This window comes from Falco naumanni, chromosome 2, assembly GCF_017639655.2.
Source record: "Falco naumanni isolate bFalNau1 chromosome 2, bFalNau1.pat, whole genome shotgun sequence".
Classification (NCBI taxonomy): Eukaryota; Metazoa; Chordata; class Aves; order Falconiformes; family Falconidae; genus Falco; species Falco naumanni.
In genome coordinates, this window is record NC_054055.1 from 28,083,823 (window position 1) to 28,105,145 (window position 21,323).

Sequence of the window (21,323 nt, forward strand, 5' to 3'; positions counted from 1 at the left end):
TCTGTGCAAAGAGCAGAGGGGTTTATTCTCATCCTAGCTCTTAGTAGACCTGCATTCTCTCTATGTAAATACTGAAAGTGAAGATCTCAGCTGGACAGATGAGGATCTGATTTTCTAGGGTGAGATTTAGTTCTTTTAACTTCTCTGTGCTTATAACTTCGGGGTGTCATGAAGCAGCCCTTTCTGAGGAAGTCCCTAAGTTCCCTAGATGCTCAAAAGGAGAAAGATGAATGTCTGTAAGGCCATCAGAAAAGGTCGAGTAGACCTAATTCGTGCTCAAACTTAGATGAATAAGAACTCCCTCTGGAGGTTTTCACAGTCACCTACCACTTTCCATTGACAACAAAGTGAATTTAAGCATTTCGGAAAGACTCAGCTCCACAGCCTTAAAACATGGCTCTATTTGATGCATAATTTGGGTGAGCTGCATCCAAACATGCACTTCAATAAATAAATTCGAGTGGCTTGGCGAGGACAAAAAAAGCCAGGAACAGATTTTAACCACAAAGATAAAGGGAGAAAGTTGGGTAAAGCATTCCTTTGTTAACTGATTTCATAACAGCAGAAGAAGTTCTGCATTTCACATTATAGAAGCCCACAGAAGGATGGGATTGTATCAGCTTCTTCAGTCAAAATTCCCCAAGCTGTGGTACACCTGGAAGTAATACTAAAGTAGAAAGGACATAGCAAAGCCAAGCAGACAGCATGGGTATAGCAACTCTGTTGACAGGCATTCCAGCAGAGTCGGGGAATCAAGAAGCTGCTTGCTTACTCTGCCACGTAACAACTCTGAGCAGTACAGGGAATCACATTAGGAATATTCAAAGCAGCAATAATAGTAAAATGGAATTTCTCATACTTTTTTGTGTTCTAAGGCAGAAAAGCCATTAAATCCACTGAAGCTGTACTGTCTCATAGACAGTCTAGTAGCAGCAGGTATGACGCTGAGCTCTGGAGGCCCAGCTGGACTAAGTATCAGTTAAGTCATGTCTTCTGGACATGCCCTTTCCAGGCCAGACCCTCAGAAGCAGCCATACTTATTCAGAGCACTCTCCAGACCTTCAGCCTGCTGCTCTGACTCCAAAGGCAAAATCAGTACTCAGCTGGCTGTAGGTACATTTTAAAAAATTTGAAGTAGCTTTGTAGGGACTTTTTTGTGTTCTCACCATCTGAAGACTCTCCATGCATTTTTCTACTTAGTTTCATGTTTTTTTCAGGCCTTCTCTGAAAAGATCCGTCTTCCTGTTTCTCTGTTTAACGCTCTAGCGGAACATTTTGTCTTTGCAAAACATTTTGAGATGCATTTTGCATGAAAGACACTGTCCTGAGGAAGGGCCAGCTCATACTGTGCTGTTTGCACAGAAAGTGAGAAGGAGGAAGAGCAATAAAAGAACAACTTAATTACTTTGGAGCTGTGATGCTTCCTGCTACCACAGCCTCTGCATGAGGTCCTGACACAGCTACCAGAGTTGACTGCAAGAGGCATGATCTTGCTGACAACTCCTCTGGTGCTGCTTTAACCACTGTCACTGAGCAGCTCACAGCAAACGAACAAGCCACAAAGAGCAGCAGGACATCAGTGATGTGACCCAAACTAAGAAAGCATCAGGAAATATCAGTGACCTCCGAAAAGCACAAAAGCCTTTCTGCCCTGTTCTCCTCTACTGAACAAATGCATAGCCTCTTCTAGCAGAGCTGCTCACCCCTCTCGAGAGGTGCTTTATCCAGGAAAAGAGTGACAAATTAGAGCACAGCTGCAAAATTAATTCCCACTCATTGCCTAAGTACTGGTACCTTTTTGTAGCCATACAAGCTAGGACAATACGACCTAACCTTCATTACATAGGTTGAGATTGTGAGACATACTGGATAGATCTGGAGCTGACTTCTGAGCTTCTCCCCAAGCCACAGAGCCAAGGATGACTAGTGGCTGTGCCTGATGGCTCTGGGGTAAGTACATTCATCAGCAGGAAGCACTTAAGGATTTCCTCATTCCTCAATGAATTAGGTTTTAATCTAAAATCCACTAAAGTGAGAAAAGTCCAAGGGATCACAATTTGTTTTCTTTAGAAAGCACCAGGTGTTTTTTGGCCATGCTAGCAACAGCATGCCTGGCTTAGCAGACACTTCAGTTCTGTTGCATTTCTTTCGTTCCTCTTCTTCTTCCAGCTTGACCCTAGGGAGAATTCCTGCTGCCTGTCCTAGCTTGCAATTCCACTCCTGGAATAACTGAGCTGTAAGAGAAGCATTTCTCTTGGCTTCTTTCTTTTTTTCAAGATTCAAACATTTTGCTTTGCCACTTTTGCTTCTCCCATCTCGTTAGAATTCTGTACTTCAGCGCTTATCTATATGACAAAATCAAAGCTGAGAACTTTAATCCACCATCGGTTTATATCCAGTGACATTGTACCAAAGAGCCCTCTAGTCTGAGTATACAAATAGGAAAGTGTACAGCAAATTCTCAGGTATTTTAAATGGTTTCAGCAGGATTCTTCACCTCTAATCTAATCATTAGTGCCAGTAGTGTTGTAGGTGCCTACAATATTTCTTCCCTTACAGTTTCAACGGGCTTTGTGTGTTATTGCCACAACAGCTCATGTAATCAGCCAGTCCACTGTCAAATGTGTCCTTTTCTGCAGTGGCTGCAAGTTGAACTGAGCCAGTGCTCTGCTTTCAGGTGATGGAGATGATAGCACTAACTTACACCCAATTCTTTTTCTGTTCATATACCATACACGTGACTTTCCACCCCAAGAAGCCAAACCTAAACAAAAAACACCCAAAACCCATAAAAACATTTACTTCCTCTTTAATAGGTGAAATATTCAAAGGGCATTTTTGCCACTTGAAAGCCAAACCCCTCTCTTTTGTATCCCACTGCATTCACAGGTTATTATCAAGGAATAATACAGTTCATTCCTTGGGAATGATTTTCCCTTTAAGATTTGTCTTTTATTTACTTGTTCATATGGCTTATTCCTCCAAAACCGACTTTGTTTCCTGACATCCCAAGTTCCTTTTCTACTGAAACTGTATAGACTGTATCAAAGAAAGCAAATCTCACCGAAGTGCCTCCACAGCACACTGCAACCTGTGCACCCCCCCAAGAGCAATTAAAATGAAGAACAACCTTATCCAACATCCTTTTCCGAACTGCGCATGGACATTAGCCAGACACAAGCTGCAGAGGGTGCATTAAACTCCCCATCTGCTCTTCACAGTGCCTGTCACTAATTTCTAACCCACAGTAAAGTCATTTGGCCAAAAAAATCATACTGGATGAGGCAGGCACAGCGGCAGCCAGCTGAGCCTTTCCTTCCACAGTGTCCACAGAAGGAGATGTGTTCCAGCCAGCCAGCATTTTCCCAGTCTGTGATTCCAAAGCACGTGATATCTGCAGGTAAGTCACTCTCGGAACAAACTAGCAAAGCCAGATTTTGTTCTCATTTACGCTACTTTATGGGCATCATCTGAGATGGTCTCGGTACCGCTATTAATTGACTCCCGTTTAAATGATACCAAACTATCCCTGAGGGCCTCAGCAGCTGTCCTGAAACTTGGAAGAGTTTTTGGAAAGCCACCTGCAGGTTTCCGCTCCCCGGGGAACCTGCTTTGCTGGCCCCCTCCTGCGGCGTGCCCAGCTCCCGGCTGCGGTGCCGCCGTCCGACCCCCCGCAGAGCCTCTGCCCGAAGGAGCCCGCAGCTGCCGCGGGCTGCGGTGCCCGCTGGGGTGCAGGATTCACGCGGTGTCCCGGTGGGAAAGGACCAGCCTCGGGAGCTGGGGAGCGGCGCTCCGGCGGTAGGTGCTGCGGGACAGCCGCGGGACGGCACGGGCCAGCTGTCACCGCGGCTCTGTGTGATGCCCGATAAACCCGGTGACTTTCACTCTCCGCACAGCAGTGAGGCGGGGGGGGGGGGGGGGTTCGCCCCCGCCAGCCCCCTCCGTGAGTGAAGCGCCTTGCCCGGGCTCACACGGGGAGGGCACGCCGAGCGGGCAGCGCGGCCCCCCGCCGCCCCGCCGCAGCACAGACCGCCCCGGCACCGAGCGAAGGGGCAGCGGCTGCCCCCGCCCGCCCGGTCCCCGCAGCCGCATAGCGCCCCGGGGCGGGGGGCGGCAGGACTGGGGGCTGGGGGCTGGGGGCGGCGGCGGCGGCGGGGCTGGGGGCGGGCAGCCCCGGGGCTGGGGGCGGCGGGCCGGCAGCGCGGCGGGGCCGGGCGAGGGGCGGGCCGGGGGCGGTGCTCCCTCCGCGGCCGTGCGGGACGGCGGCGGGGGCCGAGCCGGGCGCGGGGAGCGGAGCCGGAGCCGGGCGCGGTGAGCGGGGCTGGCCCCGGCGGGGCGGCTGCGGGCAGGCGGTGCCGGTGCGTGTTTCGTCGGGCTCTGGCCGTCTCCCCTCGGGGAGCTCGGCGCTTCGGGGCTGGGCTGGTTTTGTGCCCCCTGCCTAAATCCCGGTGCCCTCGGGTTTTGCTGAGCCTCGGCTGGGTACGGCTGAGCCGGTCCGCTGAGAACTGTTGCTCACCTTTCCGCAGCGCCGGGCACCGTGTCCCATCGCTGTCCGGTGCGGTGCGGAGCGGAGCGGGTCTCCCAGCAGGTCCTGGAAGGCGCCGTGCGCGCAGGGAGCAGCGCCCGCCCTGCGCCGGGGGAGGCTTCCCAAGGTCTTGCCTTCCGTGTGCCGTAATCAAGGACATTTGGTTTTTACACGCGTTTAACCTAGGTATGTGTGAGGCCTGTGTGTGATTGTTCCCGAATGTGTCTTGGGAGGAACCTATTTTTGTCCTTACTGACTTGGTGGGTTGTCAAAGTGCTTGGATGGAACGAATGCTGCTTCGTTTTGGAGAAATTGCTTTTGCTGGAGGGAGAGAGGGCAGCGCGCTGGGAGAGCGTGGGGACAGCACCTGGGGGTGCGCTGCTTCTGGGAGGAGGGATGCCGAGGGAAGGGCGGCACAGGTTGGTTTCCGTTTCTGAGAGATGCTGCAGACCAGGGATTTAATCGTGTGGAGCGTCGGGTCATCACTGTGCAAGCACATTTTTGGCTCTGTGGGTATAAGCATAGATTGCCACCCGTGTGCTCTTTCACATTGTTTGCAGGAAGATGACGGGAAAGGAATTGCTCCCTCTGCAAATGAATTGTAAAATGCCTGTCCAGTGTACTGGTAGAAGAGCTGAGCATAGGCAGCACAACGTGGAAAAAGAAAACAGGGTGGATGCACAAAAATGTGCCCTTTCCAATCACTTTACATCTAGTTAAAAGCTGCAGGCTGTTCAAATACCAACTCAAGTGGAGGTAATAAAAGTTTGGGACAGAAAGCAAGGGAAGCAAACTCTTGCTACCCTGGCAAACGCTAAACAGAAATTGGGAGAGTAGTGGTAAAGGGCTGAGTGTTTGCCATGTTGATCAGCACTGAGATAAGCAAAGACAGTTATCCTAATAATAATAATCCTGAGTATTACCAAATTTAATTCTCAGGCGATTATGGCAGAATGGGAGAAAGATGAATAGAAGAAACGTGCAACATCTGGACCATATAGGATGTACATAGTGCTGGCAGTTTTATTCTGATAAGGCATCCGTCTGGAGGGTTGATGTCTGTTTCCTTATGGTTTTGCTTTTTACAGTCATTTTGACCCTGCTCTGGCTTTTCTGTGCCTGCACAGGTTGAAATGAAGCGCAACCTGAAACCACCAGCCTCCTCTCTGCTATAATGCCTAGAAGGGCTTGTCCCTCTTAGGGATGGCTGCTTCTGGTTGTAGCTGGGTACTGGCTACCTTCCTTCCCCCTCTCTTCCTCAGACTGGGTCGTCCATACGACCCAAGGTGGGGTAAGGAGTGGCAGGCATGTCACCCCTGCCTTCCTCATGTTTCCCTGGCTGTCTTCTGCTCTGGCATGCAGGCTTGCCCCCCTGCAGACTGCTACTTGCTACATTCAGTACAGGTGCATTGCTGTCAACAGGAGAAATGCGGTAGGACCGTGAACTGGTGGGGAAGGGGTCCTTGGCTTTTTCAGCATCCAAGTCTACCCTAGTATTACCACCAAGCTGGTGAGTGTATATACATGAATGTATTTGGCTTAGGAAGTTATTGCTGTTTGCATTTTGTTAACCTTTTCAGACATAAAAGGCTGACTGGGATGGTTTGTGTCTGCCAAGTGTCTTGGTTCATAATTGGGTCTCACTGGTGCAGCACAAATTATAAATTGTATTCTGTAAATTCCCCATCAGAGGCAGGAAGCAGCACAGTTTTCCTCCTGGTGCCCCATCTACGCAGAAGCACAAGGGGAATTAACGACAGAGTGCATCCAGAAGTTACTGAAAAATCTGGTGTTTCTGATAGGTTTGAGGCTTGGAATTTAAATGCTATAAAGTCAAGACATTTTCACCTCTACCTCCTACACTCTCTTGCAAGCACTCCTCCCCTTGTGTCTTCATGACTGCGGTTACCTCCTTTTCCTGGCTTGCGCAGAGGAAATCCTGTTACGGCATAGTCGATCCACGGCACCGCTGCAAAAACCCACCTCTTAGCCTGCTGCTTCAGCTGCATCTCCCCTCTTTGTCAGTCCTCCTGCTGCTCCCTTTTCTCCCCTGCATTGGACATGTCAGTGGCAGGCTTCACTTTCAAGTGTCCTCAGTATTCTCCCTGTACATGACGTACCACCTCTCCTGCTTTACCAAGACATACCCCCGGGCTTTGATCAGCCCATGCTCTCAGCATCCACCTCCCTCAAGCTATCACCTTCATATTTCTCCAAGCTTCGCCTTGCACTTGCTTGTAGCTTCGTATAGGCACCTTGTCCCTCATTTCATGAATTTTCCTGATATGTCCCAGCACGTTTGCTTTTGCTGCGATGCCTTCAGCAGCTGTCTCATGAGACGCTGAGACAAGCCCTCACCTGTGCTGCCACCACCTCTGTCACTGGAATTAGTCTGGCTCTCAATTTGAGCAAAACAGTGTCCTCTAAAGCTGGGGCACCTGAGAGGCAATGTCACACAAATCACTCTATCTAGCACCAGCAGAAGCTCTCCTTCCATAGTCTAGGTCACCCTTGTTTTCTCTTTTTGGCATTTGAGGTGCAACCCTGCCCCCTTATGCTTTCTCGTTAATGCAACTCCCTTTGCAATAGTGGCGTATCTTTGCATAAGTTATTGCAGGCTGTTTTGCAAACAGTGACGATATGTAAATATTACGCACACAAATACAGACATGATAAAGCCACAGTCCCTTTGACAAGGGAATGCATGCAGCCTGCATTGGTAAAATAAGGAGTGGCGTGAGGATGGAGATCTTTTCTGTTACACCATTGAGGGGAAACAGAGAATTGAAGGAGAAGGCTGTTTTCTTTCATCTCTGGGTAAAGCAGGCTGGGACACCTGAGTCGGGAAGCAGAGTTACAGCAAACAGAGTTACTGTGATAGCACATCTGTGCCTAAAGCTCAATGGACATTTACGTTCACAGCACATAGTTGGTACTGAATCTTCTTTTTCAGGGAGAAAATATCAGAAACAAAATGATGCATTAACATTGAATTAAATGTACAAAATTCTGTCCTAGTTTTATATTGTGTCAGGATTTCTAAGGAGGTTAAAATCAAATCTGCTTGGCATTTTGGGGGTTGATATGGACTATATACTTTGTTTTTATAAAATATATTGAAGCCAGTGCGTCAGCTGAATTTTACCATAAGAAAGTGTTTTCTCATTACTCTGGACTCCACTTACTGGGTCACAACTTCATTAATTAAGGACTAATAACCCCATTGACTAGCAAAGTTAAGGGCCTGGAGTCTGCAGGGAGGGCTGCAGAGACGGAGGAGGACGTGCCCCCATGGAGTATGAGATATGGAGCTTCTGAGCTACTCTCCTGTGTGCAGCCATCTCGTATGTCACCAGGCAGGATGCTGTGCTGCAGCACTGAAGGGGGACAATGGAGACATTACATCTATTCATTTCCAGATTTAGCCACATTGTGCCCTAAAACTGTATTCCTGGTAGCTGAAGGGGACTGTGGCTGATATTTCTGAGGGGTTTTCCCCCCTTGCCTGGAGGCTGAACTTGTGGGTCTGAGCTCTGCAAGTTGTTAGCTTCACAGGTGGCGAGTGTGATGGAGAATGAAAGCAAGCTCTGATAACTAGGACTGTTTGCCCTGGAGCTTGATATATTATCTGGTGGGTTTTGCTCTAAGTGACGTGGAGGAGCTGAAGCACTGCCCCATGAGAAGTCTGTGCAGCTTCAGGAAGGGCAAACATGGTACACAGCCCCCCACTGCACCAGCCGTTTGGCCCCAGGTGGGGAGCCCAGCCTTGGCCCGCTTGCCAGATAAAAAAGGTGGCTACCAGGAGCCCATAGTAAAAGTCAGGCACAAGCTAACAAAGCTTAATCAGCTTTTGTTTGTTTTGAGATTAATGGTGTCATCACCACCACCCCCCACACCTGCTGGGTGGCATCTTCTCTGGAGAGGCTTACTTACTGGTGTTGGTGGGAGACTCCACACAGCTGCTTGCAGCCTTGGCAGGGAGGGGTAGCAGGAGTGGGATGACTCAACTATGACAGGGGAGACAGCAAGACAGAAGCAGTTGAAATATTTTCATATGCTTGTTCCACGGAGGAAAATGGGCTTTAACTGATTATTTTTTTTTTACCTTCCCTTTTTTTTTTGTCCTGTGAAGAAGTACATTTCTAATTAAGCAGCCATTCTGTCCTGCCCTGAATTTCCTGTTCAAACAAAACTTTTGAATCTGGGGTTACAAGCAATCAAACAAGAAGTCATTCCACAAAACACAGAGATTAAGGAATCCTGATACCTGCCGGTTCCTCCCTCTTCCCTGCTAACCTTGCCCTGGACCTCCTTTCCAGCTGAGCACCGGTGGGCTGTTACTTTGACAGTGACACCTTAGTGGCTGTGTTTGACTGTAGAAGTCAGTTACTGAGACCTAAAACTGTTAGCGAGACCCAAACGTCTGTGTGAACCTTCACGTTTCCTCTTCCTGATCATCTGCTGTCATTAAAATTTAGGAGCTTGACCATCTTTGAGGTTTCTGCCTGGGGCTGAGTTTGGCTGAGGGAGACCCACAGGAGCAAAATTATTCAGAGTGGGAATAAAGGGAATAAAGCTGGGACTGGACACCAAGAAATCAAATATGACCTGTCACTATGGGCAGTAAAGAGTGGGCTTTTGAGTTTAATGGTGTGTTTTTTCAGCAAGTTGTAATTTTTCACAGGAAAATTTCAACAAAAGTGGGGATTAAATATTTTTAGCAAACCAGCACAAGAAGGAGACTGATTTCCCTGGCGACTGCATGTTCTTTGGGTGAGATTCAGACTTGCACTCCCATGGGAGGTAGGATCAGGAGGGCCTCGTTTCCCCATCTGAGGTCCCAGATGCACAGCAGAGAGACTCCTTTCCCCATTCGCATCCTGAGAGATACAAGGAACAGACAGGTCCCTGCTCCCCATGTACCTTATCGGCGATGGCAGTGAATACAGTGTTTGGGCCAAATCCTGCTGTGCCAGAACATGGTCAGCACAAGCCTCAGCTGCGGGCTAGTGCTGCAGCTGAGACCGTGAAAATAGCTGTGAAGGGCATTAAACCAGTGCGAGAAGGATGAAGGACTGTGGAGTATGACTGTGTCTGCCAAGGGGTCTCCTGCAGATAAGCTTCTTGATGTTCTGGTCCAAATATTTCTGTGTTCTTCAAAGGTAATTAAAAGCCCAGGCCTCTCCATCTCGCTGTGTACACTTGCCATTTGAATATGAATGCATGCATTTAAAGAGCCTTGAGGATGTATTGTGGTTTGTACTGTGTCTCTGGCATGTTTAATCAGCTCAATATTTGGGAGGCTCTGTTCCCTTCACCTTGCGGGGGCTTGGGGTGTTGTATTGAATGAAGGGCTAAATGGGCAAGAGCAGTGCTCTGTGTGTCTGGGGGTAGACGGACTAAAGAAGATTCTGCAGAGACAAAAGAGAGCTGGAAAAGAAGCAAAATGATGTGAACCATTTGTCTTGTTTGAAGGTACAGTCCCTGTTGCATAGATCTGTGCCTCTCTTCCCTCAGGAGAGCTGCTCTAAAAGAAACAAAGGGAAAGGGTCTGTGCTTTGAGCAGACAAAACGGGGGGGGGGCACATAGCACTGAGCTCTTTGTTACATGAGGCAGCTTTGCTAGAGAAAAGGTATCCAGGGGCTGCTGCATCCCCCCCCTCCATCCCAGTACCACCACCCGCCACAGCCTGCGTGCTTCTGTGCAAGGTGATGGGCGCATGCCCTTGCGTCCAGAGGGTGTGCTGGGTCCGTCCCTAGAGAAGCCAATCTTGGGGTTCACCTGCAGCCCTCCAGCTCTCCTTCTGCATGGGGAGGTGCTCAGGAAGCTGTCCGACTCCCTTTGGGTGGAACATTAGTGTAGTCAGTGTTATCAAAACATTTGGATTTCAACAATGCTGACTTTTAACAGCTGCGCTAGATAATTTTCTTTATTGAACTTGGATGGGCTTAAACCATAAGTGATTCAGAAATTGAAGAGATGAAAGCAACACAACAGTGCATTAACATTTATCCCCAGAGATCTGCTTCTCTAATGCAGTTCAAACCAAATGTGCTGAAAGGGTAGAGCTCGGAGATGTGTAATGATTGTGCAAGCGTCTTTTCTTTCCCGGAGGGAAGAATGTTTTTGAAAGTGGCCCTACTTTTGCTTTAATCTGCATCATCTGGGATTATTTCTTCATATGCAATCCATCAAATTTGCTTAATTAAAAACAGTTCAGGGGCCACATTTTAATTTTAGGTATTGAACGAATGTAGCACACAAAATTCTGCTAGCTATCCTTGTGCATATACAGTATTCAGTTTGGGGATTTCACATAAGTGAACTGCAGATTGTCTAAAATAAAGAGAATAAATAACTAATAATATGTAATCCAGAAAGACCCGATTCCTGGCAGGAGTCTTTAGGGGATAATGTGAAATGAAGTGCAGTGCTCCGGTGCTTGAAGAGGTGCCAGGGGACAGCAGGCTGTCTTGGTCCTGGAGCACTCTGCAAAAGAAGAAGAGAAAGGTGTTATCAAGGCATGGTAAAACAGAGATCAGGATCATGATTGTGGTATTATACATGCAGTGCTGTAACTGGACAGCAGAAGGAAGTGGCTAGCAGGAATAAAACAAAAGCTAGGGTTCCAGTTGGTTTGTTTTTCTCTGAAATTTCTGGCACCGAGAGCAGTCAAAATTCAGCCCTTTTCTTCCCTGTCTCTTTATTAACGTAGCTTTGATTTGCTTTTTTATAGGGGCTTTTCTCAGCATGCACTCCCTTTAGCGTGATAACTGACCGCATTCTGCACGTTGGACATTTGGCTTACATCCCTGTATCTTCCTGCTTGTAAGTATTTTATTCATTTTCCTTGCTTGTTTTTCTCTTACTTTTAAAGAGCAGATTCAACTGCCAGGCCCTGGGTCTGATCCTAGGTCATGATGTCTTTGCTTTACATTGATAGGGTTATTAACCCTATAATCTGCAGATCCATGGGAAATGTAAATGATACAAGCATTTCATCCTCTCTTGAATTAATCTAAATATCCTTATGGCTCTGAGATTTTCATTTTCCCAGCCTCACACAAAACCTCAAACAAAATATAACTTGATTTTAACCTGAAACCAAGCCATCTGGGCACTTGTCTTGTTAGATTTTAAAAGTCATAAATTTAAAACGTATTAAATCATAATAAAAAATGAAATTAGATCATAAATTAAAAGGAAGATTTTGCTTATGGCAGGAACTAGTTTTTCCTTTTCCTTGTGTGCACTGTTTTATTGAGTCAGTTGGTGACTGATCCTGTTTCCCAGGCAGAGTGGTAAAGGGATTCTCTGCTCCTGGAGGGTCCATCTGTAACAGGAAAAAGCAGCATCTTATTTACTCATGGTCTTTTACTTGCCAAAGGCATTTATGCAAGAATAAGCAGTATTAAGGATCATACTCTTTCTAAACTCCAAATGAGCAATCACTCTTTGCCTTTCCTACCTACATTTTCAATGGAATAAAAAGTTGCTCACTTCTTTTCTGTCCAGAGCTACTAATTTAGTTGCATGATACTGAATTGCTATATTTTTGCAGTCTAGAGTAAATTGCCTTTCGAGGCTGAAGAGTTCTATGTATGTAAAGTTCATTTAGTCCTTTAGTATGAGCGTGCAAACATACTTTTATTGGCTTGAATGCTTTATGTTACATGTCAGCTGGAAGGACAGTATGTGGTGATATAGTCCTATATGCTAAAGGAAATAAATGTAGAAAACGAACGTGGTGAGGGGAAAGATGAAAGAATTATAGGAAAGCTCACTGGCTTTCATATATATATCAAATTAGCAAAGGTCACGAGAAACCTTTATCTTTTTAATAGATCTAGTGAAAACTTGCTGTCAGCTTTTGGAAATAATCACTATGATAACAGAACTTGGGGGGGCAACACACCTTTAGGGCTAAAGAATTTTCATCCTGGAAGTGGCATAATCATATTGCCTTGGAACCTGCACAACTGTCCTCCTGCTCTTCCTGCCCTGTTGCTCAACGATGGAGAGGTGGTTCTGTTTTCAGGTCATGAGGGGATGATATCACTATCTGCTCATTCCTGGCTTTAACATTCCAAAAAGGCAAAAAAGAGCAGAGAACACACTTGTGAGTTCTTTAACAGAGATAATCAATGTCATCTAATGAATGGCTTCTGCGTCCTCTCTCCTACTCAATACAAAGTGCTATCTGCCTCATATGGAGCAAGCAATTTTTGCATGGACCCAGAGTACCATTGCAACTCATCTCCCTTTCCTAGCCATTTCCTAGCCAGATAAATGGCCAGTAACTTCATCTAGGATCTGCTAACCACCAGATCCTCCCCATCATGGGGATGGTCCCAAGTCATCCATTGTGGATGCATCGTTCCACTAGTGTGTGTGTGTGCTTTGACTCTCATCTCCGTGTCCCCTGGGACACACATGTGTGCAAGCAAGGGAACTGGATCCACAGGAGGACAGTGTGTGCAAGATAAGAAAGCCTGGTGGCCAGAGGGTCCTTCTGCCAGGATCCACAGACACCTGACATGGGCAAGCTTCTTCAGCTATCCTGCACCGCGTCAGCAAGCGACTCCTGCCCTGCTTCACAGAGCCCCCTGTTTTGAAGATGGTAGAAATCTAATCTTTCTGTTGCACTCCTCCTCTGCCTTTCTGTATACCCAAAAGGGTTTTAAGTTTTTAGGGAAGGCAGGCAGATACAGTTAACAGCATATTGATGTCTGATGGTATGAGGGACCTCACAGTGCTAACAGTGGTAAAGGCAAATTAAGCTCTCCTGTTAGGAGTCGTTTGCAGTAAGGGCTTATCTAGAATGCCTTCTACCTGTAAAGAAAGAGTTGATGGGAGATTGTGACAAAAATGTTAGTTTATGTAGCATAAAAACACTGATTTTCTGTGATGCCAGTTTGTATTTCTGCTTAAACGTTTTGAAGCCTCTGAAACAGCCAAGGTATTTCTCAGCTTGTAGTCACAAAAAGCCAGGAAGAACCAAGAAAACAACATGCTTATCTATGGCTGATAAACTCCCAAGAAAATGAATCTACCAGACTTCGCTTTGCTCCCTGTTCCTCAATTTTTAGGGCTTCAGCAGTTGTGAGTATGCTCCATTAAAGTATATTTCACTGAGCCTGGAAAGACAGAGTTGTTGCATCAAGATACGCAGAGAAATACAACGCAGGCAACTGGATGGTAAAGGATTTATGACACTGGGACTGTGAAAAAGCTGTATGTTTACTGCATGCCATCCTGGAAAGCGCTGCAGTCTCATTTAACATTCACCTTAGACTGAACTGGGAGATGACTATTGTCTCAGCAATGCTCAAGCTTAAATTAGATGCATTACATATAATTTGGTACCAAGGGCATATGCTAATTGATGAGGCCTCTGCTACTGACCACATTTCCATTTTCTGAAAACACAGGTTTTCTGACAGGTGCCATCAAAGATGCAGTTGATAGCTTTGGCATGGCTACCCAGGCACGATACTGCATGGTGCCTGGGATTTACCTCTTGCGTAGTGATGGTTTGCTTAATCCCTCACCTACCCAGTTTGCTCTGTTTTTGGTGAATTGTGCCTGTCTTTCACTTATCATGGGATAAAAGAAAAGACAAAAAACTTCAACTGAGCCTGTCTACCATATCTGCAGGTAACCCTACCCTTTGAATAAGAGTGCTTGTTCTCACTTGTGAGAAGTGATTTATGCCGAGGCCATGGATGGAGGAACAGTGCATCACTGGAGGAAAATGCCTAAATAGTAGTTCTGGTTGAAAAGCAAGGATGTACAAATGACACCACATGTCTAGCAGAGCCTTTCCTGTGTACCAGCCCTCATATCTGGGGGCTAAAGTAGCAGAACAAAGTTTTGCTCTCTTGTATGTTGGAAATCAGCAGAGCCTGGAGTGGAGACTGTGCCTTCTCGGTACAGTGAGTTGTTTTACTGAAATGCATGAACCTTTCTAAGCAGTTTGCCCATCAGAGCAGCAAGGCTGTGTAACAGTGGAGTAATAGCAGCAGGAAAACTCAGTGTCGGAAAGGTAGAGTATGACCTGGGACTTTCAGTGGTGGGGCTGGACTCGATGACTCAGGAAGCCTCCTCAGGGCATGCATCCCTGCCCTGGCATTGCAGCAGTGCCCCTGAGAAAGTAATCCGGATCCACCTAACACCACAAAAACCAAGTCTTTGTTGACCAAAGACCAGCCAGGTCCCAGTTCTCCTGTCCTAGAAGTTTCCAGGACTGGTTGTGGGGGAAGCCTTCTTCTGTCAGGATCAGAGTTCCTCTGCATCTCCAATTGTTCAGCAGCAGCACTTTAAATTCAGTCTTTGCCTGAAACAAACTCAGCTTTCCAACAGTAGATGAGGGCAAAGGACATACTACTACAGAGCTTGAAAACTTTGGCTCCTTAGTTGAGTTCCTTGATCAGTTACAGCTCTGAGAAACGCAACGGGTTTGTTGCCATTAGCCACTGAGTTTTGCCATTATACTTTGAAGTCAGTGACAAAATTCCCAATCATTTTTGGGGGACCAGGTTTGGACTACATGCTATGATGTTGTTCTGTTCAGTTTTCACAAAGGCACCAAACCAATTACCAAACAAGAAGGTGAAGCTGACGTCTGGCTTTACTGGAGGCTATTCCTTTAGGAGGATTAGGGTAAGAGAGACAAATGGTTCATGACACCTCCTTCTCCAGGCAGAAGCAGGAGCCCTGAAGCAGTAGCTGTGGTGCAGTGAATAAAACTACTTGTGGATTGTCCTCTTAAAGGCAGGGAGATCTGTTTTGTGGCATGGCAGAGGTTCATGCAGCCCTAGGGCTGTGTAGCCACATTTCAGTCCAGAAGGATGTTTGCACCCCAGCCCCATGCCACCAGCTGAGCCATCCTGGCTGCTCTCCAGCAGGATTGCAATGCTGGAATGGTACCAGGGAATGTTGTGAGGGATCAGGACCAGATCCATTTTATTTCTGTATGTGTTTTGTACCTTTCCTGTGAATACTACTCAGATGTCAGGATCAGATATGTTCACAGGCTCTATGATTTTGCTGGTTTATTCCAACAGCATACAGGTGGTTGGTAAAAATCCTTCTAGACTGAGTAGGACTTTACACTTTATGTCCATATTTTCAAATGTGTGATTAAAACAACACAGATATTTTTTTCCTAAAATATTACCCAAAGAACCACTTCATCTGAAGCTATGTTTGATGGAGAGTTTCATTTACACATCACATCACTACACACTGTGTGAGGCAACTGGGATGTGGGCCACAATCATCTGGAACCAGAGTTTATATTGTCTCTGATCTCACTACGAAATAGTCAGTTAAAAATAGCCCAGCTGACATCATAAGACCTATAAAGGCTCTGATCTAGCAAAGTACTCACATCTCTGCTTAACTGTGAGGTTCTGATTACTCCTATTTAAGACCATAAATTTTCCACTAACTTCAAAGAAAGTCCTACACCAAAGTTCTTCCTTGTACCAGGGCCAAAACTGTTAATGGTGGAAGTGGAATGTAGTGGATTTCAAATTTGTGAAGAATTTAAAGGCTTTTAACTTCTGTCATGTTAGAGAATTTATGTGAATTAATTCCTTAAGTTACTGTAGAGCAATTCAATTAATATTGGATCTGCTTTTCATTATGACAAGTAATCAAGGATAAACATCTTCTATATCAAAGCTTATCTTTTAAGAAGGATAAATTAGCTATAATGTACTTAACTACTTCCAGAACATGAAATGAACACGTATTGTTCCATTAGTTAATTTTGGATCCCTAAATTAAAGACAGTTCAAAAGGAGTATAATCTCATCAGGATCTCTCTTTGTTCAGTTTGTTGTGACTTATTTCACAAGGTACAATAAATACTGTTTCTTGTGGGGCTAAATACTATTAGGATTATAAAATATTTTTGGTTCAGTGTATTTTATGCATCACTATGAGTTATATACCACAAGGGTAAAAATATTTTTAGCTGGTATTTGCAGATGCAGTTTTGTACTCCTGCAACTCCTCTAGGCTATCGGGATGCTTGATTAAGACCACCAAGAGCTCTGCAATAAAACAATCAATGCAGTAAATAAACAATAAACCAACATGTGGAATGTAACCTTTTATCCATTAAAATATTACGGATGTGTACGTACTATTAAATTAGTGCAGGCCAGGGTATAGGCCTGTCATCGTCTCTCCTGTTGAATTAGCAAACCCATCTCCTTGGCATGGTTTTGGCCAGCTGGTACCCTCCAAGCAATGCCTGGACATATTTGGAGTTAGGACTGGCCATCGTTCATTCCCAAAGGCAGATATGATTTGGCTACCCAGCCCATGGACATAAAAGGGAGTTTAGCCATCTCGTCACAGTGTGCCACACAAATTGTCCCCGAGACCAGAGAATAGCCTTGACCTGTTTTATGTAGCCGTATAGATGTAGTTCTGAGGTATAGAAAATAAAATAGGGTTTTAAAACGTAGAATTAGATTCTACCTACTGTTTAATGTAGTCCTTATTTACTCAGGCACTTAGGACTTTTTACAGCATATAGCATAACCTCCTAAATTTAATTTACAGTGCAAAAGCACAGTGGGGAACTATGCGAGTAACTTCAGTGGCTGCAAAGCAAACTCCTTAGCATTCATCAGTGGGTGTCTCCGAGCCTGCTGTTCTCAGAGAAGGAACATCACCAGCAGGACAGTGCCTCATCCTTCCCGAGCACCGTCAGTTCAGGCTGGGGCTTTTGTGGTACACCTAGTGTAAAAAAGTGTCATCCCCTTGAAGAAAGAGGTACTTTACTAAGTTAGCAGAGTTAGCATGTTTAAAGGAAAAATTGTATGGCAGACCATTGCTGGGAACAGTGCAGGGATGTTCTTGTGGAAACACAGGGAGATACCTGGGCAGTTGTGTTGCACACAGAAGGGGAGACCCCAGACGGTCACATCGGGCCTGATTCTCTCTGGCTGATGCCAACAGCGTTTGCTCTCTTTGTTGCCATGAAAATCAGTGGGATTTTCCTCAAAGCCTCTTACCTGTGAGTTAGAGATAACTGTGTTGAACTGAGACCACAGGATGAGGCCGAATGCAAGGTCAGGATGAGAGGGACCATGCTGGGAACCTAGTTCTGTGTGAATATTGTCTTCCTCATGGAAGAAAAGCTTGCTGCCTTTCCTTGTGGTGCCCGAGTATCTGCAGTGAGAGGCTGACCATGCATGGTTGCACAGAAAGATTGCGTGTGGATGATTATATGCAGAAAATGAGCTTCATTTCCTACCCGCTTGGACCTTGCATTAACTGTTTTGCATCAAAACAAGGGCAAGGGGTTACACCATGTAATTCAGCTACAGCACATCAGCTTTTTATAAGCAATTCCCCACCAGCAAGCCTTCTCTTTACACTTCCAGACTGCCCCTAGGGACTGACTACATTTGTTTAAAGAGAAGCAGCTGAGCACATTCGGTGCTGCTCTGACCTTTGCCAGCACCAGGGCTTCCAGGTCCCAACCCAAAGTGGCTGGAGGCAAAGCTCTTGCAAAGATGGGATTTCTTCCCCATTAGCGTTCGCTGCCCTCACATAGTCCCCTTGCATTCGCTAAGCTGCCATGGCTGCCCATTCCCTCAGGATTTTGCTTGTAGGTGTCAGAAGCTGCAACACTTTACTGAAAGGTGCCTGCCATTGAGTTACCCGTGGCAGAATTACAGCAAGATGCATTTTTGATCTTTGAGACCATTTGATCCATTTTGTAAATATGTACTAAGAAAACAGGTCTGGCATATTTTCTCATTCTGGGTACCTCTGGCAAGACAGTATGGAATAAGTGACTAATGGCTGAGGATGAAACCATTGACCATCATGGTGTTGAGCAGCCTTGCACATCTAGGTTGAGGAGCTGAAGTCTTGGGAGGGACTTTTTGTTCCTTGACTAGATCTTTTTCCACAAGACAAAGTCAGATTCTAAGATGCCTGTCCCATATAAAGTACATTTTTGATTGTGCCATTCCTCAGTTAAACAACTTGTGGTGGGAAAGGGTCAATTTTAATGACTGATGTGTAGGATTTCTCCTAATCCCTGCATTTTGGAAAACAAAGATATAAAGATAATTGTTAGTTAATGCTTTAAGAATGTAGCTTAGCACTCATATTAAATCACATTATCTGCTGGTAAATTTATCTTGCTTTTTTTTTTTTTTTTTTTTTTTTTTTCTCTTGCAGTTCCAAAGGATACAATCTTACATTGTCCTGGGCTTGAGCAGTAAAAGATAAATTCGATCACTGGCTGACTTGTCATCTCTTCATTGTGATGGAAAAACAGTCGCCTAAAATAAACCCTTTGTTATGCTGCTAAAACTGCCTTTGAATCCTAGATCTGTTGTGACTTATAAAACACAAACCCAAGAATGTCAGAACCTGACCCTTCATCTGGATTTGTAGGAAACATGGAAAATGGGACTTTTCTGGAGCTGTATCCCACATCGCTTTCAACTTCAGTGGATTCATCACCTGGCCGTTTATCCAACGTCTATGTCTATGTTTCTATATTCCTTAGTCTCTTAGCTTTTCTCCTTTTGCTATTGATCATTGCACTTCAGAGGCTGAAAAACATAATTTCTTCCAGTTCCTCCTACCCAGAATATAATAGTGATGCTGGAAGTTCTTTCACTAATTTAGAGGTTTGTAGTATTTCTTCCCAGCGCTCTGCTCTCTCAAACCTTTCTTCATGAAACTAAATGGAAGGAAACACACGGGGAGTGGAAGTGCTTTGTCTAGTTTCTTGGGGAGGTAGTGCATGCAACATTTACCTTAGAAGACTATTATGAAGAGGTGGCTTTTAAAGTTTCCTTAGGGTTTTTTTCTTTCCTTTTCCAGTCTTCATTTCTCTTTTACTAATGTTTTTTTCATTTTGGACACTGGATAATGACACTTCATTATCATTTCTTGCCTGTAATAGTGATGCTGTCTTTCTCTCACACCTATACAGTGTTCATTAAGAGTATTCCTGCCAAATTGTAATACAGTTCTAACTGGACGTGTCATTTTTCAGCTGTAGTTGTGACCCCTTCCCTGGTTTCGCATCAATAATACGCTGAGTACTTTTCTTTCTTCTTTTTTAATTAGATAAGGACTTCTGGATGAAATCCCTATTGCAAAACTGCTTAAGTTACAAATAATAGGACAAATTAAAGTTGTTGGTATTTTTTTTATTTTCACATCTTTTTCAGTATTTATTGATGTTTATAAAACAACTAAAATCCGTTTCTTGAAGAATGTTGTTTTGTTTATTTGTACTCCCAACACATTCTGTATAAAGTCTCTGTATTTCAGTTTCTGAGTCTCTTTGGTTAACTTAGTAAAACGACTACAATAACGATGCTCACTGTTGAATGTGTGAAGGTATTTTTGGACCCTGTTGCATCTCATTTGCCTAATGACTTGTTCCTCCAGGGGGCAGCTTTTGCTGCTGAATCATAAATACATCATAAACACAACTCCTTCGCATCCTTCACTGATACTGTAGCTTATTCTTCCTGGATGCCAGTACAAACCAGTGGTTTCTTTGAAAAGATCTGCATACAACAACTGCAGTTAGCAAACTGAGTAGCTCTTAAACTGTCCTGTACTGCACAAGATGCTTGTACTCACGTGAGCAGGGCCAGCAGGGCCAAACATTGCTTGCACTGGTGAGGACTTGCTGGGCCAGATTTTGCCCTGTAATTTCACAAACACGTGCTGGGCTGGAGAGGGGACACAAGGATCTGCATAATGGCCAGGCAGACCTGTGCTCTGGCCCTCAGGGGGTGCAAGGGGTACCTGCAGAGTGTAGGAAGAGATGGGCAAGAAAAAGGCAGTGTGTCTTCCCCTTTTCCCTATCAGCATAAGGAGAGGACAGAGATGTAGGGTGAGAAATGGATGATGTTTCACAACCTCACTCCTCTTTGTGATGCCGTACCTGGGTTATGATTTCCCTCTGCTCAAAATGTAACCCAGCACTCAGTTTCTGCAGTAAAATAACTAGCAGCGTTGTGAACAGGATCCTGTGGTCAGCTGGGAATTAAATCAAGCCAAATGATCAAAGAAATTATTCCATGTGCCGAGTGTGATCTGCTAAGACTGCAGCCCCACACAGTGCGGTGCAATTCCTTGCTGTCCTGCGCTACGTGAGCACAGCCCAGTCCTGCCACTCAAGTCTATGCAAATTGTGCTTTCATGGCAGGATCCAAGACACTGGAGAGACTTGAGCAAGGGTATGGAAATGTCACTGCCATTTCTGTTGCTGGCATAACAGCATGCATAGCTCTGGGTGATGGGACAGTCTCAGCAGGAGCGCAGAGCAATGCTCCCCTGCACTACCACCCAGCAGATGACGGCTTAGGGGGCTGCAGAAGACCTCCCGACCAGACTTGTTACACGCATCCTCCTGCCAAGCTGTTAGCGTGTTCATCAGCAAGACACGTTCTGCCATTAACAGCACAGGCTTTAAAAGAGAATTTTGGATAGCCCGGTGTAAATATAATCATTAGAAATGCAGCTGTTCGGTGACAAACAACATACAGATGATGCTGGAGCCGGTCTTTTCAATTTTTAAATGTGAACCTACAGTACGGTAAGTGGTAATGCCTCACGGTGGTGATTAGCTCCTTACAAAGGTCAAAGAACTTGCTGACTACTAAAGAACTTAAGGTTGCAGGTTCTCTGAGCCAAACTGGTTTGATGAATATATTTAGTCTCTGGAATATTTTATTCATCCAGACAATTTCTTGTAAGTCACTTTTCATTGTAATTGATGATAGGCCTTGG

At 45.4% G+C, this 21,323-nt stretch overlaps 1 protein-coding gene across 4 annotated transcripts; it reads left to right on the forward strand.

The window, feature by feature from the left end:
- The first annotated feature begins 4,262 nt into the window (after window positions 1–4,262).
- Window positions 4,263–19,898, forward strand: SERTM1 (serine rich and transmembrane domain containing 1). Of its 4 annotated transcripts, XR_005826348.1 has the most exons (4): window positions 4,314–4,358; window positions 4,527–4,711; window positions 11,263–11,354; window positions 18,741–19,898. XR_005826348.1 is itself a non-coding variant. In XM_040583812.1 (3 exons), exon 3 carries the CDS (start codon window positions 18,926–18,928, stop codon window positions 19,247–19,249), a length of 324 nt encoding a protein of 107 aa, XP_040439746.1. In that variant the 5' UTR covers window positions 4,263–4,311; window positions 11,263–11,354; window positions 18,741–18,925; the 3' UTR covers window positions 19,250–19,364. The 4 variants fall into 4 exon arrangements, 3 of the variants coding, with proteins under 3 accessions (XP_040439746.1, XP_040439747.1, XP_040439745.1); XM_040583812.1 differs by lacking the exons at window positions 4,314–4,358; window positions 4,527–4,711 and adding an exon at window positions 4,263–4,311 and having other exon boundaries at window positions 18,741–19,364; XM_040583813.1 differs by lacking the exon at window positions 4,527–4,711 and having other exon boundaries at window positions 4,288–4,358; window positions 18,741–19,364.
- The last annotated feature ends 1,425 nt before the right edge of the window (window positions 19,899–21,323 follow it).

Coding starts and splice junctions, on each gene's coding strand:
- SERTM1 (XM_040583812.1), top strand. CDS start 18,926: ATGTCAGAACCTGACCCTTCATCTGGATTTGTAGGAAACATGGAAAAT.